Source organism: Culex quinquefasciatus, chromosome 1 (assembly GCF_015732765.1).
Source record: "Culex quinquefasciatus strain JHB chromosome 1, VPISU_Cqui_1.0_pri_paternal, whole genome shotgun sequence".
In the NCBI taxonomy this organism is placed as follows: domain Eukaryota; kingdom Metazoa; phylum Arthropoda; class Insecta; order Diptera; family Culicidae; genus Culex; species Culex quinquefasciatus.
The window spans coordinates 90,127,257-90,140,482 of NC_051861.1; the positions used below are offsets into that span (position 1 = coordinate 90,127,257).

General features: G+C 39.2%; 1 protein-coding gene across 5 annotated transcripts; it reads right to left on the bottom strand.

Moving 5' to 3' along the window:
- Positions 1-3,306: 3,306 nt before the first annotated feature.
- Positions 3,307-5,733, bottom strand: LOC6044195. 5 transcript variants are annotated; one of them, XR_005276728.1, is made up of 4 exons: positions 5,462-5,733; positions 5,016-5,410; positions 3,895-4,955; positions 3,307-3,797 (listed from the first exon to the last, which is right to left on the bottom strand). XR_005276728.1 is itself a non-coding variant. In XM_038249275.1 (3 exons), the coding sequence occupies exons 1-3, from the start codon at positions 5,649-5,651 to the stop codon at positions 4,918-4,920; spliced, it is 378 nt and encodes a 125-aa protein (XP_038105203.1). In that variant the 5' UTR covers positions 5,652-5,711; the 3' UTR covers positions 4,665-4,917. The 5 variants fall into 5 exon arrangements, 1 of the variants encoding a protein (XP_038105203.1); XR_005276730.1 differs by lacking the exon at positions 3,307-3,797 and having other exon boundaries at positions 4,782-4,955; positions 5,016-5,165; positions 5,285-5,410; positions 5,462-5,712; XM_038249275.1 differs by lacking the exon at positions 3,307-3,797 and having other exon boundaries at positions 4,665-4,955; positions 5,016-5,165; positions 5,462-5,711.
- Positions 5,734-13,226: the final 7,493 nt, after the last annotated feature.

Here is a 13,226-nt window from a genome sequence, read left to right on the forward strand (position 1 = left end):
TATGGTGTAGTTCCATTCGGACTGATTGGTTGATAATCCTTGATTCTCCTTGGAAGTAGTTCTTTTTCTTCAGCAGCCGGAGTCGGAGTTAGCTCATTTTCAACAACATAATAGTTGATATCGCCATTTGAGAAACGAAAAAAATCCCATAATTTTTAGACGTTTTTTTAAAAGGGGTAACAAGAATTTCAATAATAGTATGGTATGGTCAATTTCGTGAGTTTTTTATGTTATTTGTGATATTGTTTCAAAACAAGATTCTTGTTTAATTTAATTAATTATTGAATTCTACGATTTAAATACATTTGCGTTGATAAACTTTTCCATGAACTTGTTTTTCATTCAAACTGATGAAGCCGTTGATGCTGGATGGGTGTCTCTTTTAACGTGATTCAGTGCTCGCGTTGTTCGACACTTTCCATTACTAAGCACTTGCTGTGGTTTGCAAGTCGGGCTTCGTTTAGTATACAATATTTGCCGAGCTACTCGAACTAACGGCACGGTATGATTTGAATTCGTCACTGAAGAAATGGTTGCTGAATCCAAAAATGTGACACTGGATGATAGTATCAGTGCTGCCAAAATGGTTATTGATACTTGAGTGAGTTTCATTTTTGAATGAATTTAAAATTTATTTTTAAACGTTTTCTCCAGTTGAATATTCGTGTTAAACTAATTGAACTTATCATGGGAAGGTATAATATATACTGCAAACATTTCATGCATTTTAAAGAATCATCATGCAGTTCACTTCCGTTTTGTGGATAAAATTACGAAATGGTTTCAGACAAAAATATGACTAGTGATAAAGTTAATTTTAGGTAGCACCACAAATACCACCACAAATGATCGTAACATTTTAATAAAAATAGAATCACTCTCGACATGTGAATGATTCAATCACTTGTCGTTTGTAAATGTGCTGTAAACAGGGGTCACCGGGAGGAAGTCTTGGAAATGTACGCAATATTCTGAGAATAGTTGGGCAGTGTAATGCATGTTTGTTTCTAGTTCTTGATTCCATTATCAAATTCATTTTCTGAAAATAGTTCAAGTGTGAAAAGCTTTAAAATTGCTGTTCCCGTTTTGTTGTGATTTTATGAGGGAGGTTGATTTAAAACTGTTTTAATTTTATCTTTAAAAAAATATGGCGCTTATGGAATTAACAAAACCTGACCTGACATTGCCTGACAGGACTCAGCATTATGTACTCGATTTTGGGCGTGGAAGTATCGGTATCTTCAGCTTCTTCTGCAAGTACAAGTACTTCTGTTTCCGAAGAAGTTGCAGCCTTCGGAAACCGGCCGAAGATCACGAGCATTACACTCAAAATGATGTCAATTTGCAGAGACACGTTGAACTGAACTGATGGGACTGAAGGCTTTGTTTTTTTTTTTCATTTGAGCCAATCATCACATTTTGAAAGGGCTTACGGGAAAAGTTATTTTAAACAATAGATTGATGATTTTATGCACATTTTTGATAATGTTATTGGTTTGGAAGCTACCTCAAATCTTTGGAAGCGATGATTTTTTGGCTTAGCATTTTCGAATAAACATGCCACATGCGATAACGAATTTCCGAGAACTCAATCTGTTTTAAACAGCTTAGAGAGTATCTGTCGTACAGTATGTGCTCAAAATCGAGCACTGAATGACTGTTTAGTTCTCTTTTGTACAACAAATTTGTCGTGTCTTGTTTTTAGCAAAATAAAAATCAAGTAGAAGCCACGGTATGTGTCTCTTTGTTTTCAATTCACAGAATTACTTGGGATTACCAGAAACCACACGGAATTGCTCAAAATTAATAAAAATTACTTGGAATTACTGCCTAGCTTCCAGCATATTGAAAAAAAGGCTTTTGAATATGATCAACAGACAGCCGTCAAACGCACAAAATCACGTGCTTGGAAAAGTGCGTTTATCTCGGGAATTCCCAGGACAAAATTTCCAGGATTTTTTAAAACCGGGAATTCCTGAATCCAGAGAATTTTGATATATATTTTTTTTATTCTTAACTTATTTTTATTAGATCTTTTTAGGTGCTGTGACTAGGTTGGGACCGAGGATCAGTAAAAACAATATATAATAAAAAAAACCAAAACAACTCTTTAAATTCCATACTTGGAGATCATGTAACTGACGAGGGTTACTTGGTCCAAGCGGGTCTTGCAGGTCTTGAATCTGCCGATGTACGCGGAGAAAATCCCCCACAGCTCAGCCGAACTGTAGAGTACCTCCCCAAGGGGCGAGGGCGATCCTTCAATTTTCCGTCCGGAACTGCGCCCGGCAGCGCAGGAACTCCACCGGCGTGAACGCCGGAACTGCTGGACTCTGCTTCTCCGCCTTCCTTGCCGACGGTTTTGGTTTCGACGCCTGCTGTCGCCGCTGGATTAAATCCGCACCAGAGCATCAGTTGGCACACCGCTTTGGCTGAGCTTCCTGGACATCGCCCTCGTCCGTCTTGTGGGGACCCCCACAGTTGTTGCAACTCCCCTTGAGGTGACAGTTCCTCGTTCCATGACCCAGCTGCAAGCAGTTCACGCACTGGGTCACGTTCGGTCGTTTGTTCCGATAGGCCTCCCACCGGATGTGAAATCTTCTCAAGCGCTTGATTTCACTCAGCTGCTTCAGGTTGGTGTACCCCTTGGGGAACGTAACAATGTACGCGGTTTCCTCTAACGAGGCGAACTCTCCCTTTCTCTTGATGGCGTGCACCTCCATAGCATCCAGGTTTTGCGATTCCTTGAGGTTCTTCTTGACGAATTCAGGTGAAGCCGGAGGAAGTCCTCTGACGACTACGCGGAGTTTCCGCTCGCTTCGTTTCTCGTGGGTGTAGAACTCCACTTTGTTCGCAATCAAGTGGGCCCGCGTGGTCTCAAAACGCTCCTCGGAGGAACACAGCAATTTGATCCCAAACGGAATTAGCTTGTAATCTGGCTTGGTTGTGCACGGCAACATTACAGTCCTCAGCTTGGCGTAGCTCGTATTCTTTACCACCAGAGGTGGTGGATTCTTGGTCACTGGAACCAATGGAACCGGTGGGGCGCTTCCTTTCCCGACTGGGATACCTTTGTTGTTGTTGTTGTTCCCCGCCAGCGGGCTGAACTTGTTGTTGTTGAGAAGATTCTCCTCTGGGCCATCCCCGACAACAGCTCCGTTGCTGGTCTTTGTAACTTACGGGTTGCTCCGACTCATAAATGTCGTTGAGACCTTCTGACCACAAGTGCCTCAAGGTCGGCACGCCTCTAGATCAAGTCGCGGGTAGCTTGGGGAATGCTGGGATACCAATGGAAACTCCAGTGTGTGCGGGTCAGAAACACACTTTATTTCTCCTTCTTCTACAGTGCTTTATTCCTCCCACTTTCTTAATCCTACACTGACCTGACCTTTCACTTCTTCTTCTTCTCCTCTCTTCGGGGCCCCGTCGTCGACCGCAGCACTCCAGCGACGCCGGTACTTCACCTTCCGCTTCCTGCTCTCCTCTCCTTCCGCTTCAACCTCTGCTCTCACTTCTGCTACCAACTCTCTCTCTCTTGGCGTACGGCTAGGCCGTTCGTCCTCGCGCGGGGTGTTACTGGCGCTCCGGCGCGATCGTCGATGGACCCGTTAAGCGGCTCGTCCTGTCCTCCGCCACCGATGGTTACGGCAGTGGCCTTCGGATTACCGTCGAGGGTATACGGACTCCCGGACTAAGGAACAGGTACGAGCTGTTCGGCTTCTGCGGCGACTCGGATGTAGTGCGAGTCTCCGGATGGTGCACTTGGCCGTAATGGCTATGCCAAAGCACAAGGGGTCCTGGTTGGGAACGTTTGAGGTTAGGGATATCGTGACGGTTGGGTTTTGGGGTTTGGTAGGGGGTCAATAGGGCACTCGAGGAAGGCTGCTGGCATACCTGGTGTCCTCTTAATCCACACGGGAACAATTCGGCTTCTCCTGAAGCTCTGGGGTGGCACAACTAGCACTTTTGTGGCACTTTAAAAGTTGACTTCACTTTCGGGCACAGGAGTGGAAAAAGCGTTCCAACTGCTCGCGATGGTGTCGTCCGGAAAATAGACCGAGTTCGTGGATCAGCTCGACGATGGCGGTCCTTGCTACCCTTCGTCTCCACCTCTTCCGTCATGCCTTCACCCCTGACCCCCATTCACCCTGTCACGACTCCTTCGCTACCCCACCCACTGTTGTCTGAGTCCTCTGGTGGTGGGTTGCGGCAGCTCGTTGGTAGCGCTGGCTGCACACTGAGACGTCGCTGGTATTGGCGCTGTGCTGGGTCCTCGTTGAAGAAAACCACCGGATACCCAACACCTCCCAAGCTAAGGTTTTTTATTTACGAACACTACTACAGACGATCTCGTAGAACTTCACGAGTGAAGTCCCCTACGGTTACATCTTCCTCCGCTTCCCCGTTCCATTTACGGAACGAAACTCGCCCCCGTCGGAGGATTCTTCCACCTCCATCCGTAAGCACTGTGCCGCGCCCGAAAAAAAGCAGAAGAAAAAAACCGCTGTCTCCGGCTGTCAGACGTAAACTGGCGTCGAATTATGAAAAATGTTCATGTACATTGTGTAACTCATTCCAGTAGTTACATGTAACATTTCAGATAAAATGTCACCCCGGTTCACGTATTGTGGAGAAAACTGAATATTTTTAACATACAATTAAAGTAACAATTCCAATAAAATTTATTAAAGTAGTTTTTGTTGATGAAACTAGATTGGATTAGATTAGCTTAGATTATATTAGTCTAGAGGAGCTTCTTTTTAAAATCGTTCATGGTTCAGTATGTTTAAATTATTAAATTTACATTTTTTTATTATCACGATAAGTTAAAATATCAGGTCTTATGCGAGGTTAAAGGTTTAACAAGTTTTCAAACTAAGTATAATAAACCTACATCCTCTTATTTTTCTGATTGAATCAGTCCATGTATTTGAGGAACATGCAATTCATCGATCCTACAAAAAGTAAACATAAATTATTCATTTAAATTTTCCAATAAATGTCAGCATACCAACCTAACCCGACTTTAGAACCGCTCGACATCGTCCCCGCACTAGCGCCTGCCAGGGAGGACACCAGGTTGCGGATGCAAACACTCGGTTCATGGCAGAACTGCTTTCGACGCTCTCCGATGACGATTTTCCGTCGACTTCCGCAACTTCCAACTGAAGTAAAATTATCGCCAACGTTAGCATCACCAGCAGTACGAATCGCTGAGACATAATGCTCGCGAGAACACTCGCGAAGAACTAACCGCCGGGGAGGGAATCTCGTGTTTACTCACTCTTTTCAAAAATGTTGACTCTTCTTATCAGCAGTAGAATATTTCTAGTTTTGTAACAACTTTTTTTTTGTTTTTGTGATTTTGTATATTGTACTTAGCAGTCCGTCATATATTTTTTTGTGCCATCTTAAAAAAGACCTTTATTAATTCGAATTTAATCCAGTATATCAAACTAACCTGCTTTATGTATTGGCAAACATCGACCTTTGTGGAGTACTTCCCAGGTTGGACACCTTTTGGGAACTTTAAAAAGTTGATTCATAGCCGAGGCAGTTTCGAAACCTTCCGACGATTGTTCGTCCTCTGCTCTGTCAGCATGCAGAATAATGGCAAACACAAAAATCAAAAGTGCGATCCTCCAAAACATGATGCTCAACCGGACTTTAGAGAACGACTGAGCCCGGAAAAATAAACGCTCAGTTGAATCTATCAAGGGGAGGTGGGCGTTTGAAGGGCAACCGAAAGGAAAAGCTTTGCTGTTAAAATAGTTTTGTTTTTTTTTATATATTATTGTTATTACAGTGTGCCATATAGCTGGTGTTTGAAATCTATAAACGCTAAAATGTTTATAAAACATCTTTGAAGGGGAGAGTTGAAAGACGTGACGCTAGCCTTATCTGCATGTGGGGAAAAATATTTTACCGTCAGTGCGGGTGATTTGGATCTGGGAGGTGCGAGTGGGTCAAAGTGATTATTTAAGGATTTTGCAACTTTTCAGGTACCGTAAACTGGGGTGACTTTGATAGCCCGGGGTGACTTTGATAGGTTTTTCAAATGCCCGTCAAATTAATGTCCAAACATTTTTGAGAATTTCGAGTATGTAAGCATAAAGGGCTGGTTATTTCGAACGTATGTGCAAAAATTTGACGGTTACATTGGATGTATCAAAATTAGTGGCCAAATCAAATTTCTATCAATGTCACCCCGGGCTATCAAAGTCACCCCAGTTTACGGTACCACTTCTCAATGAAACACAATTCTGTACAAAGGGTTGTGTAAGGGATATCTTATGAATATTTTTTTACCCCAATCTTACCTAAATCTTATCTATCATTTATGTCATTAAAAATGATTTGTTTAACATCAGAAAATGAAACATCAGAAAATGTAAATGTTCCACTTTTTGAGGAAGTATTAAACTTTCCAAATTTGTATTATTATTTATTGGTTAGTGTAGTTCTAGAGTTTTTTTTTTGAGAAGGTCCTTTAAACAAAATTTACAATTTTTGCTTTTTGGATGTTTCTGAAACCGCCTTGAGTGGTAATCAAAAACACCCCAAAAAGCAACAATTTAAAATTTTGTGTATAGGACCTTCCAAAAAAAACTCTACAGTTGTTCTATTAAAAGTCTTTAGTCATCAATTATTGAGCTATACTTTTTTAAATTAAAAATGACTCTAATGTTCGATTTAATCGAGAAAATATTGATAATTTGCTAAATATCGCAAAAAAAATCAACGGCGGCAATTCACAACTCAGTCGAAATACTTTGACCGTAACACAAATATGTCCAAATATTTTTTAGAGACTAAATTTAATTTCAATTTGAAATTTTGTTTGTAGTGAATCTATTTGAAATCTGAAAAGAACTGATTAAAGTCTCCAACCTTTCTGAAGACATTTTATTGATTAGAAATAATTTCTCAAATCACGAATTACATTTATTTCACGAACACTTTGTGTAGACAGTTTGCATGGAGATTTGTATGGAATCATGCAGACAAAAGGAAACAAGGTATTCAAACAAAATTATAGATATTAGATTAGATTAGATTAGACAAGACAACATTTTTTCGATGGATAAACTATGGTCTCCTTGGAACGAGCTGTCAAGTAGGAGCTTTTCTGTTAAAAAGGACCGCGAGGTTAATTTTTCAAAATTGATTTAAAAATCAATTTTAAACTCTTTGTGGTCGTACAAAGGGTAATTGTACTCAGAAAAATTAGCTTTATCGCTGTAAACAATAATATCAGCAATCTAAGCTTCATTTTAGGACCCAATTGTCAACCTTAAGTATGACCCCCAAACTAATCTAAAGTGATTTATACCCAAGATGGTGGCCAAAATGGCGGTGATGCAATTTCGAGATATTAAAAGTGCAACACCGAGTTAAACTTTCTGTCAAGCTGCTGTGAAGTTTTCCATGGCAGCTGCGAAAGTTTTAGGGGAAAGTGGGGCAAGTGTAACAAGCTAAGGAAATGATCGTTGTAACCCATCAAAATCGTTAAAAATCTGTCGGATTTTTGCCTTCCTCACTTTACTGAGGAAAGGCTATAAAATCACTCGGAAAATGAACTTTTTAATTAGACCTCCTAGCCCTACCTTCATTTGTACACATCGACTCAGAATCACCAGCTGAGCAAATGTCTGTGTGTTTGGCTGTATGTAGACATGTGTACCAAATCAATGTCACTGGAATATCTCGTCACAGGCTCAACCGATTTTGACCGGAATGGTTTTAATCGATTCGTCTTAACGTCCCCTAAGTTGCTATTTAAATTCATACAGTTTTATCATGTATTTAAAAAGTTATGTTAAAAAACTGTTTCATATTAAATTAAAACTATGGTAAAAAGGGTGGTTTTTTCATGAAACCCTCACATATTATATATTTTTAGAAAGCATATGAGAAGACCTTTTAGGTGGAGTAAGAATTTTCAAGATCTGAATTACCTATCTTAAATTACAAGCAGTTTAAAAAATGGTCTGAATTCACATAACCTCAACTGGTTGGGTCTGATCGCCGTGTAGAGGGATACCATTTTCCTCAAAGGCCGTGTCTGTATAATCTTGACAAAAAGTCTGTAGGTAGTCTATAAATGAGAGGAAGGCACCAACCACCTAAAGGTGGATTAAGTAACGTTTTAATTATCATCTTATTTCAGGTCTTGACTAAGACTTTGATAGAACAAGTTTTAAAAAAAATACTGTTTTTAATGCAAAAAAAATGATTTAAAAAAAAATATTTTCCGTACGTTCTACTCAACTAGTGGGGCAAGACGAACAACCCGTTGGGGCAAGAGGAACAATGCATGAAAAAACATGTTAATTTGCTAACAATTGAACTGTTATCACTTAGATACATCAGATTAGGATGTATTTGAAACATTTCTTTCATTTTTAGATTAAATAATAGTATGTTACTAAAAATTTGATCGCTTTTACGAAAAAAAAATATGACTTTGATTAAACAAGGGAAATTTTCATAATATCACTAAATTTTGCATGGACAATTTTTAAACAATTGTTTACCAGTTTTTAAGAACGTTTATGTATTTATTTTCCAATAAAATATGTTGTTGCAGCAATTCGTGTTTTTTCCATACTAAAAATGCATATGGTACACTTGCCCCACCTGAACAAGATTTTTTTAAAACTCTCAACAAAAATAACCAAAAGTTAAATCATACTTTAAAATAGGTGCAAGTCATTGGTAGGGACACTACTGATCTAGGAAAAATTGCATTTTGATAAAATGAGCCTTAAAACGAACCCTAAGCCAAATATTATAAGAAAACAAAGGGTTTGAAAAAAACTTCATTAAATCTGATGCTCCGTGGCGTTTACGTCGTTTTGGCGGTTATGTGGTAGTAGAATCAGCTAATTGCATTGTTAGCAACAATTCCTCATACTGGAAATAATCAAAATTGTAAAAATTACGGCCGTACGAGCGATTGTTCCTCTTGCCCCATATGGTCGTCTTGCCCCACCTTCCCCTAATCCATGTTACCGGCTCACATCTCTCTTTTTAATTTCTCGATTGAGAAAATACATTTGGTAATTGATGGGCAATCAAAGATTAAATTTTTACTAAATTGGGATCGCAGAGATTGAATTTGATGTTAAAAGCAAAATATGAAATAAATATGGCTTATGAAGTCTCATACAATTCTTCGAATAAACGAACTTCGGATAATCGAGTCTGGATTGAAGTTAAGTAATAAGTTGTGCAGGCAATAACATTTTTCCAATTGGGAGTGCATCTAACGCCATCACAGCCATGTATTTTACAGATTTTTCGATCCCAAAAATAACAAATATCTGTAAATACAGATTATTTAAAAATGATAATATTCAAAAATTTAAACAGTTAAATTGAATTATGCTGCAACATGATACAAAAATGCTTAAACCTGCTGCTAAAAAATTAAAAATAAATTCTGGCTCAGAATTTGACATGATACAGATAAAATAAAGATCTAGTTTTAGGAAAACACAGAACTCCAATTAGGTAATCTGGCATCGTTGCCCCATCATCCGCCTCATCCCCTACAAAAACCATGCAACATTTCCGAATGCTTCCGAATTGCGTACAAGCTTTTCCTAACTTGCACGCAAGTCGATTGCGCACAACTTGAACCCAAATTCAAATGTTCAAACCGATCGATCTAAAACATTTCAAACCATGACTCATCTTTGCACGTGAGTTTTACTTTCAATCAGGTTTTGCAATTTTACCTGAACCCATAAATTACAATTCGCTAATTGATAGGTTAAATATACCCAAGCCCCGGGCCAGCCGTTGTTGTGCCGCCTCGACTCTCTAATTGCTTTGTCCACATTGAGTAACCGGATCGTTTGGCCTAATGCACATTTTTGGCACCATTACTCATCCTAACGATGGGGAAAACCTTGTCCCGCCTGACCTGGAAAGGAATTTAGAAGTTCTAACCTCATTTAAATAGACCCGTTTGACCCTTCAACCGGGGTCAGTCTTCGAAAGGTCACCGACTCAGCCACAAGCCACCAAAATGAACACCAAAGTCTTGCTTCAGCTCGGATCGCTCCTGATGGCCATCGGCCTAACCTCGGCCAAATCCCTGCCGGAACCGACGGAGCCCACGGAGGTTGTCCCCGTTGCGCCGGACCAAACAGCGCTGCCAGTCGAGGAGAAAACGCCGGAGGATGTCATCCAGCTGTCGTTGGCGCCGTGGCTCAAGTTGAAGCAGCTGTTTGTGGAGATTCAGGACAAGGTCCACACGGCGGCTGAGAAGACTAAGCTGAAGATTAAGCTGGCCACCGCCAAGCTGGGCGAGGACGTCAAGGGGCTGATTCTGGACAAGTTTGGGAAGAAGAAGGAGGTTAACGAGCCCGAGGTGGTGCTGGTAACGTTGCCACCGAATGGAGTGTATGTGCACGAGGAGGATCAGGAACTGAACTCGGTGCTGCAGCAGTATTGAAAGGAGATGGGAGAAAGGATTAATAGCTCAACTGATATGACTGATTTAAAGTATTATTTATTGATATAATAAACCATATTTATTTAAAGATAATTGTTTGATATGTTTGGGAAATACTCACTTTGAATTGAACCTACAACTATGCCGAAGACATCATATTGATTCAGATACCACAACCACAAAAAAAACATCAATAGAGTTATCTACGTGCGCATGTATTGCGTGTTTGTACACGAAGGGTTTTTAGGTTAAAATTTGTACCCGCCAGCAAAAACAAATGGTAAACTAGTGTGCGTGAGATCGGGCTTAGAAAGCTCTATATTCGTATGGTAAATCACAACCAAGAAGTACAAACAATCTTTTTAAAAAAGGTGGAACAATGTTTTTGGCCGCAGAAATTACAGATTTGTTCAAATTAAGTTCTGCAAAACTCTAAAATCATCTAGACATCCTAACAAATCACTTGAAAGAAGAATCATCTTGATTGGTTGAGTTAGGCCCGAGAACCAGCGAGTTGAAGTTACCGTTCCACCTATTTAGGGAGGCTTGGGCGTCCGTGTAAGTTGGACATGCGTTGGGCGTTGATTTTTGGACAACATAAAAAGCATTTAGTTTTTGCCATAATCTTCATTATTCTGTAGATAGATGTGTCCAAAAACATCGAAAAATGCATTTTTAATTAAAATTCGTATGGTAAATCACAACCAAGAAGTACAAACAATCTAACAATGATGACATCACATTGTAACACGTTTTTACGGAAATTCACAACAACCTTCCATTCAGACATTCTAAAGCGTTCTAAGTGCAGGCCATTAGTATCTACTATAATCGTCCACGACTAAGCGTCTGCTCTTCCGATTCAATTCACCAACGAGTTGCAATTACCTTCAAATTAGCAAGTTCAATTAGCTCGCCCAGTCCAAACGACAACGATTTCCCCGTTTCTTTTGTATGGCTGTAGTAAAAATCACTTTGCACGAAATAACAAAATAGCAACAATAATAATCATCATCACGAGCCGTTTAAGCTCTAGGAATCTAGAACCGGTTGATGACCGCGCCGCCGTTGCGGAGTTACGAGTTCCAGCCAATGCAGAATCTCGAAAGGCGCAATACTGTTAGGAGGTCATTCGTAGGATACGTGGTTTACAAACGTAACCTTGTTTTTTTGTAAGTTTAGGAGTGACGAAGAATGACAAAAATCAAACCATCACGTAGCTTAGGGACAGCCCCCACATACGGTGGACTGCGCATTTTGTCCCATCCCAACGAGAGAAATTGAAAGCGGTCACTAGGGCTAATGACTAAATTACGGAACGAGGGCAGCAGTCTAGTCTGGTCGCAGAATTGCACCGGAATCGCCACGGTTGACCTTCAGAAGCAGCCTAATCAGAGCGAAATGATAATGAACTTGAGCGACAGCAGCATGCTGGTAATTTATTGGATTGTTTTAATGGCGAGAAGGGTGCGTTCAAATATTACGTGGAACATTTTTTTTGCAGTTTTTATGCCTTCTCAATGGCGTTACTTCGTTAAGATAAATTTCAAGTTAACTTAATTGAAAGGGATTGACTCAGAATTTGATGAATGGTTAACATTTAGCTAGAATATTTGGAACAATCTTAACGCCAGAGAACTGTTTGCATTAAATGTACGTGATGCAACTTTGTTGCATATTAAATTTTATACATAATCGGCGATGGCATGATGATTCTTCAATGCATATCAATCGTTCCTATAAATAGTTTTTTTCTTATGACAACTTTCATTGGTTTACCTTAATCAACTGAAGAAACCTTGAATAATCCAGTTTAAATACAAAATACGATAACGCAATGTTTTGTTCTAATTGAGATATTTGCAACACTTCTTAGAAGGGAGAGGGGGTAATATCCACCCCCGGGGCAAAATGCAACTCCTCTTTTTCTCGGTATTTGGAAGAATTTTCCGGGAAAAAAATCATAGAAATTGGAAGCTTATTATTGCTAAACCATGCTGGAAAAAATTTGAGCTCCGTAGTATAAAATCAGCTTAAGTTATTTGCAAAACATTAAAATGTTGTGTTTTCATCTAATTTTCATTGAACTTTCATTATGATTTTTGGACAATATATAAAGCATTTAGTTTTTGTCATAATCTTCATTATTCTGTAGAAAGATGTGTCCAAAAACATTGAAAAATGCATTTTTAATTAAATTTTCTACAAAAGGCTAATAAAAATACTAATTGAAATTGAAAATTAATTTAACTTTTGGTTAATTTAAAATTATTTTCTTCGTAATGATGCTTACGTCAATTAGACAAATCCAATTATCTTAGATACAGTGAAACCTCTTTTCACGCGGTGCGTTACGTTCTTCTAATTTGTCGATTTCTCTGGAATGAAGCAATATTTTTGCAATCTTTTAAAAGCAATTTGTAGGTTTTGTTCAGATCTATACACAGAAAAAAAAATCGTGGTAATATTACATCTGGGAAGGGGTACATCTTTTATGTCAGAAAAAATGTTTAATTTTACATCTAAAAATATGTGATTTTACCACATATATGATGAAAATTTACCGCATATAAGATGAAAATTTACTCCTGAAAATGATGAAAATTACCGATGGATATGCAAAATTGTACATAAAAATGTGTAATTTTAGTCATTTTCTGCAGAGTTGGAAGGATACATATCGAAATGTCATTGCTTGTGGCAAACATTAACAATTCATATTTCGAACAATCTTTTTTATTTTTGCCTTCCATAGTAGCTC

Bases quoted from the DNA above. Each gene is read 5' to 3' on its own strand.
- LOC6044195 (XM_038249275.1), bottom strand. From the start codon at position 5,651: ATGTTTTGGAGGATCGCACTTTTGATTTTTGTGTTTGCCATTATTCTG. The intron at 5,166-5,461 runs GTTAGTTTGATA...ATTTTACTTCAG, and splicing joins TTTGCCAATACATAAAGCAG to TTGGAAGTTGCGGAAGTCGA. The intron at 4,956-5,015 runs GTTGGTATGCTG...TACTTTTTGTAG, and splicing joins CGGTTCTAAAGTCGGGTTAG to GATCGATGAATTGCATGTTC.